Source organism: Dermacentor andersoni, chromosome 1 (assembly GCF_023375885.2).
Source record: "Dermacentor andersoni chromosome 1, qqDerAnde1_hic_scaffold, whole genome shotgun sequence".
Lineage (NCBI taxonomy): Eukaryota > Metazoa > Arthropoda > Arachnida > Ixodida > Ixodidae > Dermacentor > Dermacentor andersoni.
This window is the reverse complement of record NC_092814.1, coordinates 248,589,201-248,611,717: the sequence shown is the minus strand read 5'-3', so window position 1 is coordinate 248,611,717 and position 22,517 is coordinate 248,589,201. Positions and strand designations below refer to the sequence as shown.

The window sequence follows — 22,517 nt, the reverse complement described above, 5'->3', positions numbered from 1 at the left end:
CAGGAATGCAAGGGAATCGCAATGTTTTGAAGCCCTGTGCAATGGCATTATTATCTTGGAACATGCTAGTCTCTGCTAAATGTAGTGTTATATTGTTAATGATAGGCAGCATTAATTGTACCCATAAGCCGAATGTACAAATGGACTTTGCATGACACTAGAGAATGACACAATACAGCTAGGCACACTACAGCATGGCACTTTTTTTCAACCTTGAGGGCTGTCTTCCTGCAGGAATGTGTAGCCATTTTTCATACTAAATTCTTTTCAGATTATTGCCCCTGTGAACATTTTGAACCTTGAAATAAATTTCTGGGCTTTTCTCTTCATTGAACAAACAGCCTTTGAAAGCTTTTTTGTTAACATTAGTATCCAACCATGGTAAAAAGTACAAACATTGCCATGGGGCCACTTAGTTCAGAGCATTACCATTTTTCTTTCAAACCATCATGTTTCTTAGGCTAATCTAGTCTCTGATTTTGTTGTATGATATAAAAATCTGCATATTAGTTGTTTCAGGACACTTCTTAGTGAGGAATAGCATATATATATATATATTTATGGGATTCTCACTCATGCTCTTGGGACAAAGGAATGACAACACAGTAGTGCAAACAATCACAAGGGCATTTATTGCACCTTTCATAGATCAATGCCTGCTAGCCGAGTTGGTATTCACAAAACATGCCGATGGGCGCGTGATAAATTGTGGCAGTCCGACTCACAGCGACCGCTTACCGAGAGAATATATTCGTCCCATGCTGGACACCAACGCCTGGTCACTCGCGCGTACGGTCATGCGAACGGTGGTGCTTTCGAACGATCGTGTTCATCCATTCCAGGGTAGGCCTCACGAGACAGTCTCGCAGAAGCATAGCTCGATGGACGCGCAGAACGTCTGTGCCGCTTGCCGACCCCAAGCCAAAGAGGAAGAGCCTTCTCCTTCTTGCGCCTAAGTAACCCCACCGTTAGGTGGCGTTAGCAGAGCAACACTCATGCCATCTCTCATACTACCCTGCAAGCATACCGATCGCCGAGGTAAATCCATGCGGTGAAGCCGGATTACAGGAGACGGGAGCTATGCGAGAAAACAACATATCAGGGGATGCGTAAGAGTAGCGCATCCTCACAATATATATATATTCTTTGGAAAGAGCTTGTATATCCTTTTCTGATGTTGTGTCCATATCTTCTGTACACAACATCTTAGCGAGATTTTATGTATATTATGTAGATTGAATTCCTGATTCACACAGGTTACTTGTCAGATGAAATTTAATGTCATAGTAATGGCATGAGTTGGGTACTCTTCAATAGTGACATCAGGTCAAGCTGCTTGTGAAGGTAGCTATTAGTGGCTGTCCCATCCCTTTTGTTTCTAAAGGAAAAATAAATTACTTGATTGTGTGACTTAGTTACAGATGCTTGCATTTGTGGTGCAGACAATGGGACAGACCAGAGCAGACAAGATAGTGCGTTATATTATCTGCCTCTGGCCTTTGTCATACCTTGAGCACAGCACACTTATCATGCATAACTTGTCCTACCATGTGTGTTGTTTAAGGATTTCACGTTCAGACGGCTTTTTTGTCTGTGCAATAGTGTTCTTGTGGGCCTAGTTATGGATTGTGCAACCTTTGGTCTGTGCTGCAGGTGGTCTTCCACTAGGGATCCCTCCCCCCAAAATGGGAATGGGACCACCACATGGTGTCTACACAGGGCCACCACAGCCTCAGCAGCTGCCTCCTCATATGCACCAGCAGCAGTCACAGCCACTGCCGCCACAGCACTCACAACAGCAGCTGCCACCGCCTTTGCATCAGCATGTGCCACACATGCACCAACAGCAACCTCAACTACAACAGCCACAGTTTCAGCAGCAGCAGCAGCAGCAGCAGCAGCAGCCAGGTCCACCACCCAAAGGGATGCCCTTCCAGCAGCCAGGTCAGTTTGCACCAAGACAAGTCAATCCTCAGGAGCCTCCTGGAGTTCAGAGGGCACCCATGCAAGCATCACCCATGCAAGCGCCACCAATGCAAGTGCCACCCATGCAACCACCGACCATGCAGCCACCACCCATGCAAGGCCCACCACCTGCTGCAGGCCAGAGGCCCCCCATGGCTGCTACACCTGACCAGGTAGGGCTCTTCCTCTAGTGTAGCTGCAACCCCTTACAAATCTCCTGTTCACTCATTAAATGTGTCAAGTGCTCTACTACAACCCACCAAAGAGCTGCTATTGTTTTGATGTTCATTCCTGAGGGCATGCTGCAGTCATATGCAGTAACATCACTGAGTGACCTTTAAAAGAGTATACTTACGGAACATTTTGACAGAACAATGCATGCGATTAGTCTTCTTAGGATATTTCATGCGCTTTACAGTATCTGTGTCTGGATCTAACCGTTTTTCTTTCATGCCAACTTGGGTCACTGGATATGTGCCAGTGGGCAAGCGCCACTCACCATAATAATCATGATAACATATAAAACATATCATCATCAATTACACACCTATCGTAAGATAGATTGCCAATTGCATTAACATCGGCAATCATCTCCAAAAGATGTATGTAGCAGCAATTTTATTGGATAGCCATCGACCCAGTAGTTATGCTATGGAGCCTCAATTCTCCCGACAGTGCATCAAATAATTAATTATATTACATCTTAATGCAACCAGTTCAATATGTGTACCAAGTGCGACACGGCTTCTGACATGAAAAATGAGACGCATCACATCGTTGAAACTCGTGGCAGTCTTACGGTACTGGATACTACTGACGCATGCACCCACACTACGATGGCTAGATGGAATGAGTGAATGTGTGTTGTTTAGTGGCGCAAGGGCCAGGTATGGCTAGATGGGTAGGTGTGCTGACCTGCATAGTTCACTGCTTCTCTGCGTCATGACATCAAGAGTGGTGCAGCAGTCAGAGGCCTGTCGCGAAGCACAAGTCGTCTGCTACTGAATATGTTGTTATTGCGTGCCTGTTATATATAAAATAATTGGTTTTCACAGTAAAATGTGAAAGAAAATGGTTAAATTATGTTGAGAGAGTGCGTAAAAGTGTGATGGTTCTTCAATGAGCAATCTTCAAAAGCGGTCATTTATATAGTTTGTTAAGATGCTGACGGCACGGTGCGCTGCGCTTGCAGTCACAATAGTTTTCCGAGTTCCTGTAATTTGCTTAGAAGTTTAAGGAGCGAAGTGTGAATACTGTGGGGTGATGTTTGAGAGTACGAAGCTTTTTAGGCTTCGAGACAGAGTGAATATGTTCCTGCAGAGAAGAAAACTAGCCGGAAGGGTACCACTTGCACTGCATCGAATCGTAAGTTTGGCTACAAACATGCAAGCAACGAGCTAAAATATGGCCGATTTTGATGCCGTTAGAGCCAGAATTTTCATAGAAATGTGTGCTTGCACATCGCAGTGCTGTGAAAATGTTTCAATCGCACTCATCGTGTGCGAGTGCCACTTTGAGGAACGTATTGTGCAGATTCCGCAGGTGCATCTGCGGCTAATGGGTGACACTGTTCCTTTGATGCTACCTAACGATCCAGCTGAAGAAACCTTCCGTAGAAAGAACAAGCAAGACTTCGACAGGATGCCGGTCACTAAAGTAATCCTGAAGAGACAGGGAGCCAAACTTGCTCATGTGCTTCAAGCAAATGGGATGCGAATGAAAATGATGCGTGTTTAACAAGTGAAGAATGAGTATTTGTACACAAGTGAGGGAAGTGAACCTGTTGAAAGACAGCTGACAAAATGATTCTGTGGGAGGAGATTGAAGATGTTTTGTCAAGTACGACAACATGCCTCATAGCAGAATAGAATTCAGATTCACGTGCCGCAGCCACAGTTCACAAGAAAACGACTACTGCACGTGCACTGCAGCTGGCAGATCTTTCTTCCTTTTTCCAGCTCTAACCTTCTTGACTGGTTGCTTGTGAGCAGCACAAACTTGAACTTATGAACAGCATCCTCAAGCTAATCCATTGCTCTCCTGCACTTCCTTGTGACGAGCAAAAACTTAATTGACTCCTGAGCGTACTCCAGAAAAGAAAAAGCACATTACGCTACGTTACATGTATTGTGAGTGCTATGATGCTGTAGTGGGTTTCATTTAATGCTATACGTAGTTTGCTGTAAGAGGTTGGTGTTGCTGGTTTACGCATGTGACCTAATAATGACCTTATTACATTCAAATATATGTATACGACCATCAAGAGTCCAAACTATTATTTTGCATGCTACAAGCTGCTACTCTGATAATAGATCCTACAATTGATCATAGATCATTGAACAAGGTAAGAAATTTTTTTTGTCAGGAAAATGAGCTTATTTCTATTGGAAAAAGAAAGATTTTTGATTTTATATTGCAGACTTGTACAGCTTGACACAACTTACTACATATCTCGATCATTTATATATAACAGCACCCATGCAGGCAAATGAATAAAGCCAGGGGAGTTGTGCGAATATCAATATTTATTTGATTGTATTTTACATTCTTTCAGCCTAAGTCATTACACATTTCGTGGTGTAAGAATACTCCATGTGGGCATTGCGTTCACGTACAGCACCTACATACTGATTCGTAAAACAAATTTCCACTTTAGCTCTCCCTTTAGAAGAACTGATGAAGTTCTATTTCATTTGTGCAAAATTTGTGCTGCTCTTTGTAGACTCAGTTTTAACATTTTGCCGAACAAAACAGTGTTAAGAGCTCTATATTTTTGCCTCTCAAACCAGGAAACAAACAGCTGACGGACAAGGCAAGTACATCACCTTCGCAAGGGACAGAGTTCCGCTGCATTCAGAAATCAGTAACTTTCTATGGTGTGACTGTGAAGGTTTCCAGTTTAAATAAAGTGATAAATATGCTGCATTTCCACTGTAATACAGCTGCAGCAGCACACAACGCGTGCCGCTTGCGACAAGCCTCTGACCACAGCGTCACATTTGTTCTCATGAAGTGGAGGAATGCTGAACTACGCTTCACGCCTGGCAGACGGCACACCTACCCATCTATCCTCTGTACCCATACTATGGTCATGCTGGCAGAAGCCAAGTTCATTCAGCACTTAACAGGACAAGAGGAGAAAGCATGTCCCCCTGCTTTTCCAAGAGTATGTAGTGAACAACTGGAAGGACCACTTTGGCAGCTTTCAGCGGTATGGTTATTGTGGGCATGGGTTATAGGTTGTTTGTTGCCATGTGACCGCCACCTCCGCTTGACATGTATTTTGAATAGGTTGTATAAAAGGTGCTGTAATTATTTATGATGCTCTGAAATCATTGAGGCTTCTTCATACGGTAGTTATGGAGTTGACAGGTACCTAAAGCAAGAGAAAGCAGACAATATTTCCATCACACTCACACAAGCACACGTACACACATGTACACACACACACATTCACCACACACCTTCTTGTTCCTTCTTTGTTTGGTTTTCTAGCAGTCTTTCTGTATACCTGTGTAGGCCACATTAAATGATAGCTGGAATAGTGCTTGTATGTATTATTGACTCATTTATATATATGCGAGCTTGTGTGTGTGTATTAACGGTTGATCTAGTCATGAGTATTATTTCATTATGCAGAATTTAAAAAATTAAATTTAATTAGCTTACTTGTAATGATTAGCCAATGATGTGCCAGTTCAAATGTGGAAGATGTTGAGATCTCTCATAACAGCCTTTAGAGCTGCTTGGGTGTTGTGCAGTTCTTTCTTTTCTGACGACAAAAAAAAAAAGAAAAAGAAAGGCTGTTAAATTTAAACAAGACACATCCATGTACTAAGGATTGCAGTGCTCTCTAAGGTGAACATAGTCGAATACAGCCTAGCTTATTGCAGTGGTAACAAGAGGTGACAATCTTTCCCTGACGGGTTAGTAGCTTTCAATGTACACCTTTGGTCCTTATCAAATATGAAACTCTGGTTTTGAACGTGCTTAAGACGCACCGCTTTCCAGATGACAAGGTTTATGTTTAAGACTGTTGCTTTCGCTGATGCGTGGATGCGTTGTCACATGATGTTTTCTAATTTTTGTGGGCTTTCATTTTTCATCAGAAAAAAATGACCACACAGCATGTAGGTTTCTTTAAATGCTATTATTGGTCATTTCTTGACATCCTCCACAACTTTTGCAATGACACCTTATCATTATGTAAGTTTATAAAATATTTGTACAATGAAAAAGGTTGTAGTTTTACCCAAAAGGCAAAGCATTGATAGTGGTTGGAGAGTATTAGACAACAGCATGAAGGTTCGTTGTTTTATTGTCTATATCGATTGCAGTAAACATGCGCTTACTAATTAAATTAACAAGCATGGTGTCGCGGATGCACAGGCAGACATGAACTGATCTCACTCTATGTATATTGTCTAATCTATTTATTTTCTATCCTGTAATGTAATGTAACCTGAAATGTAATAATAACAAATTGATTGATTGATTGACCACAAGCACTCGCTGTCGCAATGCTGGCATGATGAAAAGTGCTGCCATTGGGGAGCGAATGCTTCGGGCTGCTGCTCACTTCACCGCATCTCCAAAACTTACTCAACCTCCAACACTAGGCGCATAGGAAGGCAGCGTGCATGAAGCCACTAGCTATCTCTGCTCGCCATTAGTCTTTGCACCCGCTGCCAATTACCTTCAAAATAGGGCGCAAAGGCAGTGTATGCGCTCAGGTGCATGGAGAGCCATGTGCAGCCATGGCTGAGCTAGAGGAGGAGATGCACGCTCTCCTGTCCTAGCTTGCGCTTTATCATGTGACCTCCCAACATTGGGCATGTGGGTAGATGGCGCGCGTCAAGCCACCATCCATCTTGGCTTACCCTTTCCACGCTTTCCCTTGCACCCAAAGCATTCAGCGTGTGGGGAATGATCTTATTGCACTTGGGATTTTATATGGAACATCACGGGGATGGCGAAATTTGCCTGGGGTGTTCATATAATTGCACAATAAAAAAAAAATAGTCGTGACTAGCATGGACATTGCCCCTCGCCATACAGTGAGTGGTGTTCATGTGAAGCTTTCTGTTATTTTCAAATTCTTGGTGACATTTAGTTACATACAGTGAGTGGCATTCATGTGAGGCCTTCTGTTATTTTAAAAAATTCTTGACATTTAGTTAGGGATAGCTGGTGTATGTTTGAGTGTGTAATAAAACAAACAAAACACATGCTAGAGCTTGGATGCGATGCAGCATCGTTTACTGGTACAAATTAAGCCCAGAAACCACTAACTTAGATAATCCATTCAGTGGCACACTCATGCATACGTGACCATCCCACACCATTGTTGCGAATTCTACTATCTCCCTGGTGCTTTTACAGCCTGTTTTTATAGAGAACAGTGAATTTTTCAGGCTTGCAACTGCAGTTTTTAATGGGCCACCAGGTGCCCGTGAAGCTGTCTGTGAGCATTCTAGTTGTGGTCACAGAGACGGTAATCTAGACATTGCACTGTATGCACTAAGTATGTGCTTCCACGTGGCTGAGGGAATGCACATACCTTCTCAACTGTCAGCAAAATGCCTTCAGTAGTTTGTGGAAAACTCTGTCTCAGCCATGGCAGTTCGACATGTCTCCATGCACAATTTGTACAGCTTTTGGGGGCAGAAAACGCTACTTTTACTTTATGTTTACTTTCTCTCCTGTCTTCTCCAAGTTGTGCAAGATTTTGTGAAAGTAGGGGATAAAAAGCAACTTTATGTGCGTGCCTTTCCTTCCAGCAGCTGAGCAACCAGATGGGCAACTTGCAGTTGTCTCGGAGGCCACCACCACCTATGGGACCAAGGCAGCCTATGACCCAGCAGCCACCCTACCCTTACTCCTCTCCTCCGGGTGGTGCGCCCCCACCTACGCAGTTCTACAGTCCCGGTGGTGTCCCACCTCAGGTCAGATCTATTTTGAGTATGTTACATTGTGTGTTGCTGGCCACCAGAAGGCTTGCAAGCATACTTGCATGATGGTCAAAGGAGATAGTGCCAAAGGGGCTCTAAACAGGTTTGGACATTTTGAAAGAACAAGCATAGCATGCAGAGTGCACTGTTGTAATGATAGCTGCCAGATATTGCTGTGCTGCATGGTGGGACCCCCCCCCCCCCCCCCCCCAACACATGCACATGCACACACTCTCACTCTCTGGCTTATAAACCTATTTGTGGGCATTCCCGCCACACACACAGCGCCCTCAGGAATAGCCAAAAGATTTGATTCATTAGTGAATACTTCAGAAAAGTATTTGTTAAACACATCAGCAGTGGCTTCTGCAGGGACATTAGCACATCCAATCATTAGTACATCGCCGAAAAATCTCACGCTTATGCCTCTTTCAAAAACTCTATTACAATTTCCCACATTTACGTGACACACTTCTTTTGCCCCCCAACTGTACTTCACACCGTCTCTCAAACAACCTCAGTCTTCAACGTCTTCACGGCTCTACTAAATCCTTCAACAACTCTTTTTTGCCGGTAGCCATTGCAGAAGGAATAGTTTACCTGACTGCGTAGTAATCGAACGTAACCCTACCAAGTTTTGAAACATACTAACGAACTTTCTGAGTATTGATGCTTAACGTATTTGACTTATCTTTACTGCATCGCACTTTTTTGAGTGCATTGGTTATTACTTTTTGTGTTTGACAGTCATTTCATTACACCTTCTTTACCCTTCTGAGTGTTATTGCTGTTGTTTTTTACTTCGGTCATGACTGTTTCAACGTTTCTTTTTTTTTTATGTATGCTCCCCCCTTATGTAATACCCCAACAGGGGCCTTTTTAAGGGTCAATAAATGATGATGATAATGATAACACTACCACTTTTGTCTTTTAAATAGGAACTTTGTGCTCCTCTTTGTGATTCATCACTTGCATTTGCCAAAATTTTGTATGGTTAATTCTTAATAATTAAGTGATGTATAAACTGAAAAGTTATCTTTATTCCTTTAATTGCTATCTCAGTGCTATCATGTTCATCTTTGTATTTTTGCCAATCATTGTGAACATTTCTTTTGTTTGCCCTTTGTTATGTTCTCTTTTTCCTATTAAGACTTTTAGCATACTGTGTGAGCCATGGCACATCTGTTGTAGTTTTAATAGTTATTTTTGAGATTCAAGCAAGTTTGAGTTGTTTCATTTTATCATGGAACAAAATCCAGTTTTCATTTGTTGTGAGGGTATTACACATTCCTTTCAACATGGGGGCAAGGTGTTCAGTTCATTTTAGCACTGTCAGCTCTAGAATAGTTTAGTAGTATGTTTTGTGACTATAGATTTTGCTTCAAGGGACAGTGGAAGTGAACAATGAACAAGTGTGTGGACTATTCTGGAGCAAGCCAGGAACGAGTAACTTATTTCCTGTAGTATGTTAGTGTGGGCTTCATTTGGTTTATTTGTAAAGAGCAAATATAGAACATGTTCTCCTCTTGTTTTGTCATGTACCATCTGAACTAAATTGAACACTGTCATTATGTAAAGGAAGTGGGAACACTGTGGACTATTTGTGTAAGAGCTCACGGATGATGTGGCCTAATTTATATCAGGGTAGTTAAAATCACCACCTAATATTGCAGTGCATTGTGGATGCACACTGAACACATTTCTAATGAATGATAGAGATGATCAATGAAGTTCAGCTGACTGCTTGGGGAATAGTAATACCTTTGCCGCATGGCAAGAAGGTTGTAGGAAGATTGTTTCATTCTTGAGGTGTGCGAGAAAAAAACATCTAAAAAAATTTTTTCTATGAGACGATTTAATTTCTACCTTATGTTTAGAGTCAATCTGAAATCATTGTGCCATAAACAGAACAGACATCACCCCTAATTTTGCAGCCACCTCTAATGTTCTGTTCAGTACTAATAAGTTGTACTTTTATGTCTGCAATGCCTTTTCTTATTTTCGTTAGGAGAGCAGTGGTGTTCTTGAATTTTGCCTCATTGTCATCAATGAACTGTGCGAGGAGATAAGGATGTCCTATATCATAGGCCCAGGGCTGGCCTCAACATCACCAACACAAAGGAGATGCAAGGCAATGTACTAGGATACAAGTACAAAAGAAAGTCTCAGCAGGAGGACACAGATAACATTTATTTGATTGGTACTTGAAGTTTGGCTTCCTGAGCATGGGCAAAACATACTAATATGAGCACACTGTGTACTGAGATCAGTGCTCATGGTGTAGGTTACATTTACATTACACAGTCACTTGACATAGCCAGACGGAATTATTAGCCACTAAGGTCAAGCTGCGAACTGTTCAAATAGGACTGAATGCCCACTTATAACAAAGCAACTTAGCGCTTGTGCACTGTGGCCACAAATTCTGGAGATTGCATGCCAGTCCGCTGCTATTCTGTCGATGTGGCCGAGGCAGTAACACTGGCACCCCAATGGGTGAACGCAGTGCCACCATCCGTGACCATGGCTTAGCAGTCGGCACAATGCAGGTAGCCTGTTCTCATAACTGTATGGTGGTTAGTAAACTTAGCGCTTGTATCCTGTGGCCCCAGATTCCTGCGGCTATATCGTGGGGATTTAAAACTAACTTTGAATAGAGACTGCTCATTGCAGCCTTGACATTTCACAGATGTGAAGAGAGATACAAGGTCGCTCATGTCATGCTGGACCAGAGCTTGCTAGTGGGAGCTGTGCAGCTTGAATTTATCTTACTGGCTATATTCCATCTTGTGCGACTTTCATGAACAAAAGCTGAAGAGAAGTTTAAGTTGGATGTGTGAAAGAGAACGCAAGATGGCTCAAGAACTGGTGTCCTGTTTGTTGTGTCTTCAGCCTTTGTATTGTGCGCAGCCATTTTCAGAAGTTCCAGGCCATTTAACACATGTGTAGTGCTACTGCTGGGTTGTGTGGTGAGACTCCTGTGACTCACCAAGGGCCAAAAAAGCCTTGAGTGTATGATACTGGTCCCTTCGCCATCCAGGACATTGAGGTGCTGGAAGTGTAGTACAAGCCTCGCTGCATGTGCCATATGGCCTGGGTGTTCTTGAGAAGAGGTGTATCAGCTACTCCAGCCCAACACTGTAGTTTACTAATTCGATTGCAGCTTATAGTCATTTTAAAATGGCTGCTTGCACAAGCATTCACTTATAGCAGAAGATGAATGACCTTAGGCGGTCCTTCCTGCAGGGTACACAGGCTAATGGACCGGGCAGTTTAGGCCCTCCCCCAGGTGCTGGCTATGGCGCCCCACCCGGTGTTCAAATGCCTGCTGCCCACCCCACCATGACAGCGCCGCCGCCACCGCAGCAGCAGCAGCAACGGAAGCTTGACCCTGACCAGATGCCGAGCCCAGTGAGTGGGCCGCTTAGAAAATATATTTTTTATTGTATAGCAATTATATGGCCACTCTAGGTGCATTTCTGCCGTCGGCGTCGGCATCGCCATGAGGTTCAGTATAAAATCCAAGTGCAATAACATCTTGGCCGTGCACCATATGCTGTATATGCGAGTGAAAGAGATGACGATGGCGGCTTGACCTCGCGTGTTCAAGGAAGGAAGGCGGGGAGGAAGTGCACCATCTTCATTGTGCGCAAGGTACCGAGGGGGAGGGGGGCATTCTACTCTGGTGGCGGCTGCATATGGCGCAGCCGTGCGGACCCTATCTTCAAAGCGATCTGCAATAGGGACAGAGTGCGCTGAGTGCTGATAGCTTCGTGTACCCTGTGTTCGTGCCTCTTAGTTCGTGTCAAAGTGAGAGGTAGCACGAAGGTCAATTTGTGCGCTGCTGCTGCCGTGCTTCCTCACGCCAGCGTTTGACAGTGAGTGTCCGTGGTCATCGAATGAGATATGTTCGTGTTTGCTTGTGTCCGCATGGCACCATGCTTGTTAAATTATTTAGTAAGCGCATGTCTACAAGCTTGCACTGCCGATAAAACTACTATCCTTACTTCGTATAGCTGCCTAATAATTTGCTATCGCAATAGATGCTTCCTCTTTTTTGGACTAGTTGCTGTCTCTGATAATCATTCATGTACTGAGTGGCACAGTGATGGCCACTGTATAAGCGATTGTGTTTGGATCTATTGTGTTTAGCTGTGGTTATCTAATTGTGACAACGTATATGGCACTCTTTTAGCATATCAGATCTTACAAACATGGAAAAAGTTTACGCACCACCAGAGACTTGATGCACTACATGTAAGCATTGGCACATCACGTTGGAATGAAGAGCTTGCAAATGCAGTCTGCAGCCATTGCATTCATGAAGATGTAGCTTTTGTGGTCCAAAAGCTTCAAGAGCTTAGTCTCGACCGTACACATGTGCATACGGTGACATGAAATGTCACCCTATGTAAGTATCATGCTTGCTCACTGCCTTTTGGCTGGCTAGCTATAGCTAGCTAAATATTTTAGTCATACATTTCTGACAAATGATAGCTTCAATGTTTCCTGCTGCACTTTTGAACTAATTTCTTAGATGTAGTTGGCTTTAAAGGCACCACTTCATGAAACTCAGCTGACGAGAATTATATTTGAATGCATTGCACATGAGCAGAGTTATCTGCAAACAAGGGTAGCCCTTGAACTCTTTGGTGGTGTTCCCACACCTTCTTCCACATCTTGCATGCTGAAAACTGTTGCAGAGAGTTTGCAGTCTTGGCAATCTTCCACCGAATATGCATTGCCCTTCTGCAGTGGTCTTTTTTTTTTTTTTTTTTCTCCTTTTTCATGGATGACATGATGGCCACTAGTTCTGGTCAGGCACATCATCATCAGCCTATTTTTCTGTCTACTGCAGAAAGAAAGCCTCTCCCAGTGATCTCCAATTACCCCTGTCTTGCACCTGCAATTTTCCTAATTTCATCACCCCACCTAATTTTCTGCTGTCCTTGACTGTGCCTACCTTCCCTTTGCACCCATTCTGTAACTCTAAGGTCAACCGGTTATCTACCCTACGCGTTAATGGCCTGCTGAGATCCGCTTTCTTTCTCTTGATGTCACCCAGAATATTGGCTATCCCCGTTTGCTCTCTGATCCATACTGCTATCTTCCTGTCTCTTAACGTTACGCTTAACATTTTTAGGTTAGACACATACAACTTACCAAACTCAAATTTCTTGCTCACCTCATAATTGAGACACTATATACAAATGTTTGGTTCTCTGCTTCTCCATCATCACCAGGCTGTATGAAGAATGGTGGGGAATTTAAAAAGCCACAAGAAACCCTAGATGCTCTTTAGAGTAATATTGTGTTGTTTCCGGCTGCATGACAATATTGTGTGGCTCAGATGTTCATGGCAGCAGTGTATTGCCTTGAATAGTTTTCATCTGTAATAAAATCAAAGTAAGTGTGCACATGTAGACACTAAATTTGGCTAATGTCTGGAACCATGTTAAATTGCTATCATTAGACTTTAACAAAAGTATGTTTGTGTATTTTAAGGGCTTATTCGGTAAGTATACATCATCGCTGTTCAAATAATTTTTGTGCCTCGAAATGATTTTTACATTCACTTCAATATGCAAACACTTACATTCACTCTACTGTCCGTTAAGGTTATGCTGTGCAACCAAGTATATTCCATTTCTCTGTCTGATAGAATGCTATGCGATAAAAGCTCATGTTCAAATTTTACATTTTGAATTGGAAATGTTTAGAAAGAAATTGAGCATGCTTAATTACTCCAATTTTCAACATCCATGTACTTTCTTAGACCAGAAAACTAAATCCCATGAATTTGTTTTGGCTTACGTGACTGCTGCACAGAATGTCTTGATAGAAAGTTGTTTGGCACTGGAGTATTCTCATCAGCATTGCAAATTTGTGTCTTAAGTTCAACTTACAAGTTCAGTGGTATGAAAGGATTTTTTTTTTTAATAATCACTTTGACGGGCATTAAAATTCACTTTAAATTCTTGGCCAATATCTATGAACAATATTTCAAGGGTGTGGAGGTAAAGTGGCACAATTGCTAGTTGATGTATCTGAGAAGCATCAGTTTACTTATGTTATAACAAAATGCAAAGTTTATGCATATATTTGTGCAGAATATGAAACAGCTTATTGAAATGAAGTTCTATGAATGACTTTGTGCTGGGCAAGCTACTGTTAACAAATGCTTGAAAAAATATGTACATTTCAGATACAACTACAACATACAGGCACTTAACTTGTATGGGACGAAGATGCTCTTGTATCCTAGTTAACTTGGATACATTCTCCTAAATCCCATCATAGGTGCAATGCTCAGTGGTTCAGATGTGATAAACACCCAGCACTTTTTGCACCACCGGTGAGCACTGGGTGCTTGCCGAGGGGCCAAGTGCAGTTACAATGCGTCATAAAGGCTCTCGCTTGTGTCATATAACACAATGCATCAGTGTCCCCAGTGCCCACAGGTGGCACAAGAACTGCTGACAGCCACGCGCTCTGAGTGTCGCATTTAAATTACTGAGCACTGTACCTATAGTATTATATATTGTTGAGGTCAGTGCAGGGTACCATTAGACTTGGCTTGCAAGTTTATTTAATTGTGCCCATCACATCGCACTCTTCTTTAAATTTTCAAGTAGCACATAATATCTTTCTGGTTGGAAATATGGTGCTAGTGAAACTTTATAGCTTATGAGGTGGTGCTTGTGGTACTACTTGTTTTGGTTTTGCACAGGTGTGCTCTGCATTCATTTATAATGCCAATTTTTACACTGTAATAGGGCCTACTTTGCTAGATGATCAGCCACTGGCCACAATGTTTTACTGGGTATGAATACCACGGTAAAACACGCAAGAGAACACTGTGAATAACAGTTAGATGCTGGCGGGAAAAATAAAATGCTGCGATAACACAACCATAGCATTAATTTGTTTGTTCTGATTGCCATACAAGCTGAGCCACAAATAGTGTGTGAGCTGAGTGCTTTACTCAGAGTTAACATGGGTAGAAGAAGAAATGTCGCTGGGGCCAGTGACATTTCTTGTTATGCCACTCACTTAGTCTCCATCCTCCTGTGACCCTCTCTTTCTCTCTCTCTCTCTCTCTCTCTCTCTTTGTATTAGCCAGAAGTTAGCACACTTAACCAAAGTAGAGCGGCATGTTTTAGACTTCCATGTTTTAGCTGAACAATCAGTGGGTTTTGCAGCACAGTGAGGCTGCATTGAACAGAAGTGAGGTAGTACATGTAAAGCTTAACATACAGTCGAATCTCGGTAATTCGAACATGCTTAACTTGAACTGCTGGTTTATTCAAACTGACACCGTGGTCCTGTCAAAGTATGTGCATTCCAATCGGCAAAAATTCCCGGTAATTCGAATGCGCAAGCATTTGCGACGGTTAATTTGAACATACCGTGTTCCAACAATGCACTCAGCAGCATGCCAAATCACGCGGTAGCCCCTCCGACCAGCATTGCTCTGACTCCACCATAGAGGAAAGGCTTAGGAGAAACCCTGCAATGCTGCGTGGGGAGGGGAAAGAACTGGACCAGAAATTTTACCCCCTCTCAAATGAATGCCCCAGCCACATTAGCGGCAAAATGCTTCACGGGAGGGATCGGTCCTGGGCGATTTTTCGGGGCTTGCCGCAGCAGCAAACGAGCGGCGAACTGAGGAGACCAATAAGAGTGGCCCCTACAGTGATGTACACATGGGAAACTAGTATCATGCAGACCCGCTCAACCGTTCTATTCGCACTCGTGCCTGGTGCAGCTGGACTGCTTGTTTCGCACTATCGTCTGCTCGCTTCAGCTCTCACTCACACTTGTTTTGCTTGACTTGGTTGGTCTCGTCCACGCTTTTTTTATAGTGACGCGTCTAAACCAAGACGCCCTGATGGAAAGATGGTTGGAGAGAGTGCACCATATCCAATTCTGTACGACAAGACAGACCCGAATACAAGGACGTGAAGGCGACACCCAGTGCCTCCTTGCCTTTTGAATGCAGCGACGCCACAACAGAAGGGAGCACATGAACATGATTATGATCAGTGGCAACAACTTTATCATCTTGATAAGACATGGCTCATGTTGAGAACGCAGGACAAAGGACATAAACACAGCATTGATATGCCAGCAGACGAAGGAAAAAGCATGTGAGTATGCAGAGGGAAGCAACAGTGGAGGCCCAGTCCAGCCTCAGCAACTCCGCTGCTTCTGTGGCAGTAGGTGGCAGAGGTAGTTAGCGCCATCCAGCAAGCTGGCAGGAAAGCAAATCCACTTCCCTCCCATCCTTCCTCTCAGCTACGCTCCCCTCACCCTCCATCTCCCTCGTAACTCTCTCACCTTCGACAGTCTCTGCATGCTCATGCCTCCGCGCCAGCGCCTCCAGCCCTGCTGGCCTGGCACCAGCTTAGCCCGCTCCTTGAACTTTCGTTTTCTGCCATTATCAAAAAGCAAGCGTTGGCCAGCGTGGGCAGTTTCGTGGTCCTCACTCGCTGTGGGCTTGCTCGCCGCGATATTTCACGGACGTGCTCCTTTCATGCATTGTGCTATGGTGCACAAATACTTCAAGAAGAAGTCCCTTTAATTCGAGCAAATGTTCGGGTCCCTTTGAGTTCGAATTATTGAGATTCGGCTGTATATATAAGTGACTTTATTAGCATGCAAATTGTACAGTTTACCATTTTGTGGTGAATACAACTAGTTGGTTAATCAGGCTTTCAAGTGTGATCGATGGTTACTGAATTTGCAAAGTTAAATTGCAAAATTGCAAAGTGAAAGTAGGTGTACAGATAAAAAATGCAAGGAAATAGTAAGCAAAGGGTTAGGGGCACAAAACCTGAATGAAATATGCAGATTTATGGTTAAGAGACATGACACACCTGAGGTAATGCTCAGCATCTGAACTTGTCCATTTAGTCAAACTTTTTTTTCTTTTTTTTTTTCTGCAGCGTTAGTTGAATGATTCTTGGCGACACTGTGGACTACACTGCATTACAGTTGCAATGGTTTCAGGCTGTGTCATTAGAGCTCCATGTGCTTTTGACAATGCTTGTTATATTTGCACATGCATGCTGGCATACCTGGCACCTGCTTTTACTGCAGGGTCAGCAAAGTGCATCCTTTAGCAAGTTACCCTGCCACGTAAGTCAACTTTTAAAGGAAAACTTTGTGCAAAAGAGCCATCATGTTTCAGAAAGTTTCACTACAGGCTCTTTTATTGTCTGCGTATTACAAAATTTAAACGTGAATTTTTTCTTGGCAAGAGCAGCATTCATCGTTCATTGGTTCAGGGTGCATCTATTGACAGTCCCTGAGTTGGTGTTACGCATACAAGCATCAGTAACAAAAAAATGTTTTCTTTATGTGTGAACGGAGTGGAAGTTAGCAACAGTACTGGCTAACTAAGGGAATGTTTTGCCCGAGTTGGATGATGGTTATAGTAATAATTTATGCTACTTGAAGAAAATATCTTGTCTTCTGGCTGGCTTGACAGTATATGCACATGACAAGTACGGTTCAGTTAGAGTTGTGTGCTATTTATCGGAGTTGAAGAGCAAGGCACTGGTGGATGCCATCATGATGGTCATTTTTACAAAACTACCAAATTACTATGCATACAGTCTTATGCAAGGTGTGTTATGTAAAATAGATTTTACCCTAGAAAAATAAGAAAAAAATCATGCAATGTGAGTGCTCCATTTTAAAAGTATTTAGCTGTGATGAACTGCTGTCAGGATAATTGCAACAAATAAATTTCCTGTGAGCTTGGGTCTGGCATCTTTAAGAAAGCAGTGTCATGCCTTTGAAAGAAATTCATTATGCTGAGTACTATTCATATTGAACAACATTTCTAATCACAAGTTTTATGTGTCATTAATGCCTTCTGTTTGAGACCTGCCTTTTCATCATAAGAAATTTTGAAGCGTACAGCATCTCGGCAAAGGTTCATAACAAAATTAGAATAAGGTGAGAACTGTTACAGCAGTAGAAAATAGCTTTTAATGGGAGGCATATAGGCTGGCGTGTCATCCTATGATGTATTTGCACTGGCCTGATAATTCTTGAATATCTTTCTTCTTCTCTACCATAATGAAAGGTGCTTAATCTCACACGAACTTGTGCCCTTCAAGGGTGACTGATAATAGATGTAAAGCAGCCACCCTAAAGCGGATGAAAGCATCATAACTTTACCAGTGTTTGTGAAAGCAAGCATCACAGTACACCACTACCAAGTTGCTGCCACTTTTGGGAACATTGTTTGTTATTCACCAATGGGGTACGATGTCCCATTAAGCTATGAGGAATGTCACAGTGGAGGGCTCCAAATTCTTGCGATGTTGAAACGCCATTATTGCAGCCAGGAATTGAAGCTGTCACCTCATGCCCCAGTAGCAGAATGCTGTGGTCACTGAGCCACTACAATGGGCTAATCTGTTTGTAGCTGTGTTACTTTTTCCTCATCTCCTCCAGAAAAAGGTTACACCTTCCAAATTCAGTTTCACAGCCTCCCGTTTGTAATTTTTTTGTCATGTTCATTTGGGAGGCATTTTCCTTTCTCACAAAGTGAGGGCTGGTCTACCATCATTAACTACATATCAGTAGCAGTTTAGGAGAAAAAGATTCGTGTGATGTTTAGCCCTGCTGAATACATAGCTCACTTTCCCTAAAGGAATATACAGTTAGGTTGGGGGACTTGATAGTGAGATTTCTGGACAACCACCCCAGATTACAATGGGGGTGAAATGCGAACACACCCATGTGCTTATATTTAGGTGCACATTAAAAAAAAACCCTAAGTGGTCCAAACTGTTCCGGAGCCCCCCAATATGCCGGGCCTCATAATGAGATCATGGTTTTGGGACGTAAAACCCCTAATTTAATTTTTTAATGTGAGTGCATTAAGTGGCTCATGAGATAGAAAATCCAGCATTGATGGTCTGAAAGGCTATTAACCCTCGTCCTTAGGTGGGAGCTGAACACACGACTTGTGGTGTTAATTAAGCCTCAGTTTTTTAAGATTCAGGTAATTAAGGCACTCGAATCCATGACCTGTGGTGTTAAGGCAAAGTTAATTAAGGCTGTTCTTTAAGATGGAGTTAATTAAGGCACTCAAACCCACGAGCATTTGTGGGAGTCGAACTCATGACCTTGCATTGTGGCATAATGCCTAAGCATTGCGCAGTGGCTACGATGCTTTTGCATTCATTCACGTAGGGATAACTAAGTGTCCCTTGAATTTTTTTAGCCCAAGATTACGCCAAAACATTTTGTCATGTTGCATGTCACATTTGCAAATTTTGACACATACCCTGTATGTGGAGGAATGGCCTTCCATAGGATTTATAGAGATAGTTGGGCGAGGAGATTTCACTGTACAGTGCTTCAGTTCTCTCAAATGTGTTATTTACAAGTTCCATCTGGTGTTGCACCTCCTGTCAAATGTGTTATGTGTTGTTGCCTTTGAAATTGATGATTATCCTCTTCTTTTATTATTATTATGTTACTGCTTCCATAAATAAAGAATTACACATTTACACTAACAAAGTGTCTTATTTGTGAAACATTTGGTGGTTTAACTTATGAAAGCAGTGTGTTAGGGTACTTTGTGGTATTTGCTGTCTGTTCTAGATCCAAGTAATAGAAGATGATCGCAAAGCACACAGTGGTCCTTTCTACACAAATAAGAGGGGCCTGGTGCCACCACTGGTCACTACTGACTTTATTGTGCATGATGAAGGTAGGTAACATTAATTGCTGTATTTTTGCTATTTTCCTGGAACTTTTGAATTAGTACATGCAGAATTGTGCACTTTTTTATTGGTCAGTGCATGTTCAAAGACGTTGATACTTAATGACATTAAGTGAATAGTGCAGTACACATATCTGTAATATATACGCCTGTAACGCAAATTTTCTAGACATGCTTGTGGCAAAAAATTTGCCACGGCAATTTGTAGAGTTGCCTGAATTCGAGGTACTGCTATCTTATGAGATTTGTATAAAACTGGGGCACGATTGTACTATGTACCTTTATTATTCATAGCTGCATTGTAGCTTTTTAAAAATATTTACCGAAACAAACATTATATCATTTTTGTTCTTTTGAGTTGTGTTGTGAGTTAAAGTGGCTCCTGCTTCTCAATGCAGGCATCTGCAGCCCTCGATTTGTGCGTTCTACCATCTATAGTGTGCCATGCGCACCAGAGATGCTGAGGCAAACGGCTCTTCCATTTGCCCTGTGCATCAGCCCTTTTGCACGCCAAGCTCCTGGTGAGGTGAGCTGTTAGGCTTTGTTATGGTTATCCTTGACAGATAGCAGTCATCATGGAGAGTGAATGAACCTATTTTATTACATCTGTCACACAGTTTAAATAGCTTAATTATTGTTGTTACAGTTAGCTCAGTTCTTATGAAGAAGAAAAGCTTGAATGAATGTTCAGAGATAAACCAATATTCTGTTTGGGACACAGTTGGAGGTCCGTCCTTTTATCAAAACTTAAGCTTTTGACTGTGCTAGTACTTCCTGTTCTGATTTTTATATGGACATGTTCACTGCATGTCTATTTGAGCAGCCAGTGCTCCTGCTGCTGTTGTGTATTAGTATGTTCAAGTCTGGCTGGTTTATGGCTGTCTGCTTGCAAATGGAAGAACATTTCTTTGTTCTGCATTGATACATGAGCCTAGGCTGATTTTATAGCTCTGCCTAAACAGTAGCCCTTTGGTGCATGCAGAGTGCCCTGCCACTGAGTGATTTCGGGGAGGAAGGCCCTGTGCGGTGCAACCGGTGCAAGGCCTACATGTGCCCACTGATGCAGTTCATAGATGGCGGGCGCCGCTTCCAGTGTGTCTTCTGCAAAGCTACTACTGAGGGTGAGAATTCAAAAGCTTGCTGATCATTGCCTTTTGATGCAACCATTGCCTTGATTTGAGATCTACTCTATGAGCAGTCATCCCAATTTTTCTTCTTGCTTGTTTCTTTATTTATTATTTTCTGGTGGTAAGTATATTGACATTAAACATTGCTAATAGCTGAAGATAGAAGTTTCAAAACCATTAACTGCCAATATATTAAAATTTGGAATTACATATGAATGCACTTTTAAAATGTTTTCAATGAAAAGCCTTGGAGAAACAAAATGAGGCAAACTTCTGCTATGCTTCATGATTACTGTTAATCGTTTGAGGGTCAATGACGTAAATATACGGTGCCACGAACAAGTCCCAAAATGGTCGATTCCGTATATTTACGGCGCCGTCTGTACGTTTAAAAAGCGCACCAATTTCCTAACTTTTTCTTTTCTGTCATGTGCTGCCACTATGTGGGAATACAGGGAATTTTCTTTGCGTGCCTCCCTCTCTTTGTTTTCGTTGCATGGTTTGTTTTAGAGCTAGTTTGCTCCCGCGCCTTTATATACTACCTCTGGCGCATTGGTGTGCACGTGGGCGGGCAGCGGTTCGGGTATTGTTCCGCTGACGGTGTCGGTTTCTTGCGCTTGCAAAACTGATGGCTAACTCGTTACTAATCGCTCAAAGGGCGACCGCCTCTTTCTCGTTCATTTAGTGCTCGCAGGGGTGCGCATAGGAAGGATGCCACCGTGCATGCGTTTCCATTGCTTTTTTTTTTTGACACTCGCAAGAACTAATTGCCTCTGGTTGGCGATAAGATTAAGATTAGCCGAAGTTTGTCACACGTTGTGCTTTTTTGACGGGCACAGAACCACACAGATTTCTTGAGTGTGCGCACCTACACAGTTCAATTACGCTATGGATGTACATATTAGTATAAGAGCAGGAACACTTGAGCCTTGCAAAATATTCTCGTGTGTGCATTTTTTTGTTATTGGCCTTGAACTATGTGTATAAAGATGCATCAAATTTATAATCCTTATAAGCTTATTTCCTTTTTTATTGTTGTTATTTATGATGAAGAGTACATATATACCAACTCAAAATATTTTTTTCTCACTTTACAATCACCCTAGAAAAATTGCGGTAAATTTTTTTCGAGATAAGTCTCTAAGAAGAATTGGAATCGTTAATCCCTTCAGTCACGGCCTACACGTCTGTAAACGCGACTTATTTTTGCCATTTCTGTGCAGTGGTTGCAAGGAATACAGAACGAACGTTAAGCTTTGAGTAAATTGAACATTATGCTTTCCCAAAGTACACGTATTTCACTTCTGAGTGAAATGTACCACTTCAGACAACCGATTTGGTGAAAGCACTGCCGTGTTTGACGGTAGTAATTGTGAGAGATCTTTTTTTCCCTTGTAATGCTTGCACTCAATAATTAACCTGTGCTTGTAATTCAAGTGGGTGATTCACTATTTTTAATGAAGAAACATAGCATGACTTACTGTACAGTAAATTAATGTTTAATTACTATGTAATTATGATGGGTCACAGTATAAAATGCACAGTCATTCTCCCATCTTGACTAGCTTTCTGTTGAGTCTCCAGTACCTTGGCATAAAATTACGTAAATTTCGCACATTTATCTACTGTTGATCGTAATTTGTGACTGAAGGGGTTAATTTTAAATTGGTGCTCAACAAATAAAAAAAAATATATGTAAAAGTAAATCCTTAATCTTTTGTTCTG

General features: G+C 42.3%; 1 protein-coding gene across 5 annotated transcripts in view; it reads left to right on the top strand.

Moving 5' to 3' along the window:
* Sec24CD (Secretory 24CD) overlaps positions 1–22,517 on the top strand; it is an 86,960-nt gene that overhangs the window by 4,360 nt on the left and 60,083 nt on the right. For 2 of the 5 annotated variants that reach the window (XM_050195759.3, XM_050195754.3), the window contains exons 3-9: positions 1,654–2,138; positions 7,746–7,910; positions 11,163–11,327; positions 17,019–17,057; positions 19,545–19,653; positions 20,064–20,191; positions 20,648–20,786. In XM_050195759.3, the coding sequence (XP_050051716.1) occupies positions 1,654–2,138; positions 7,746–7,910; positions 11,163–11,327; positions 17,019–17,057; positions 19,545–19,653; positions 20,064–20,191; positions 20,648–20,786 (1,230 nt within the window). The remainder of the gene's footprint in view (positions 1–1,653; positions 2,139–7,745; positions 7,911–11,162; positions 11,328–17,018; positions 17,058–19,544; positions 19,654–20,063; positions 20,192–20,647; positions 20,787–22,517) is intronic. The other 3 variants (XM_050195761.3, XM_050195758.3, XM_050195755.3) reach the window with 2 other exon arrangements.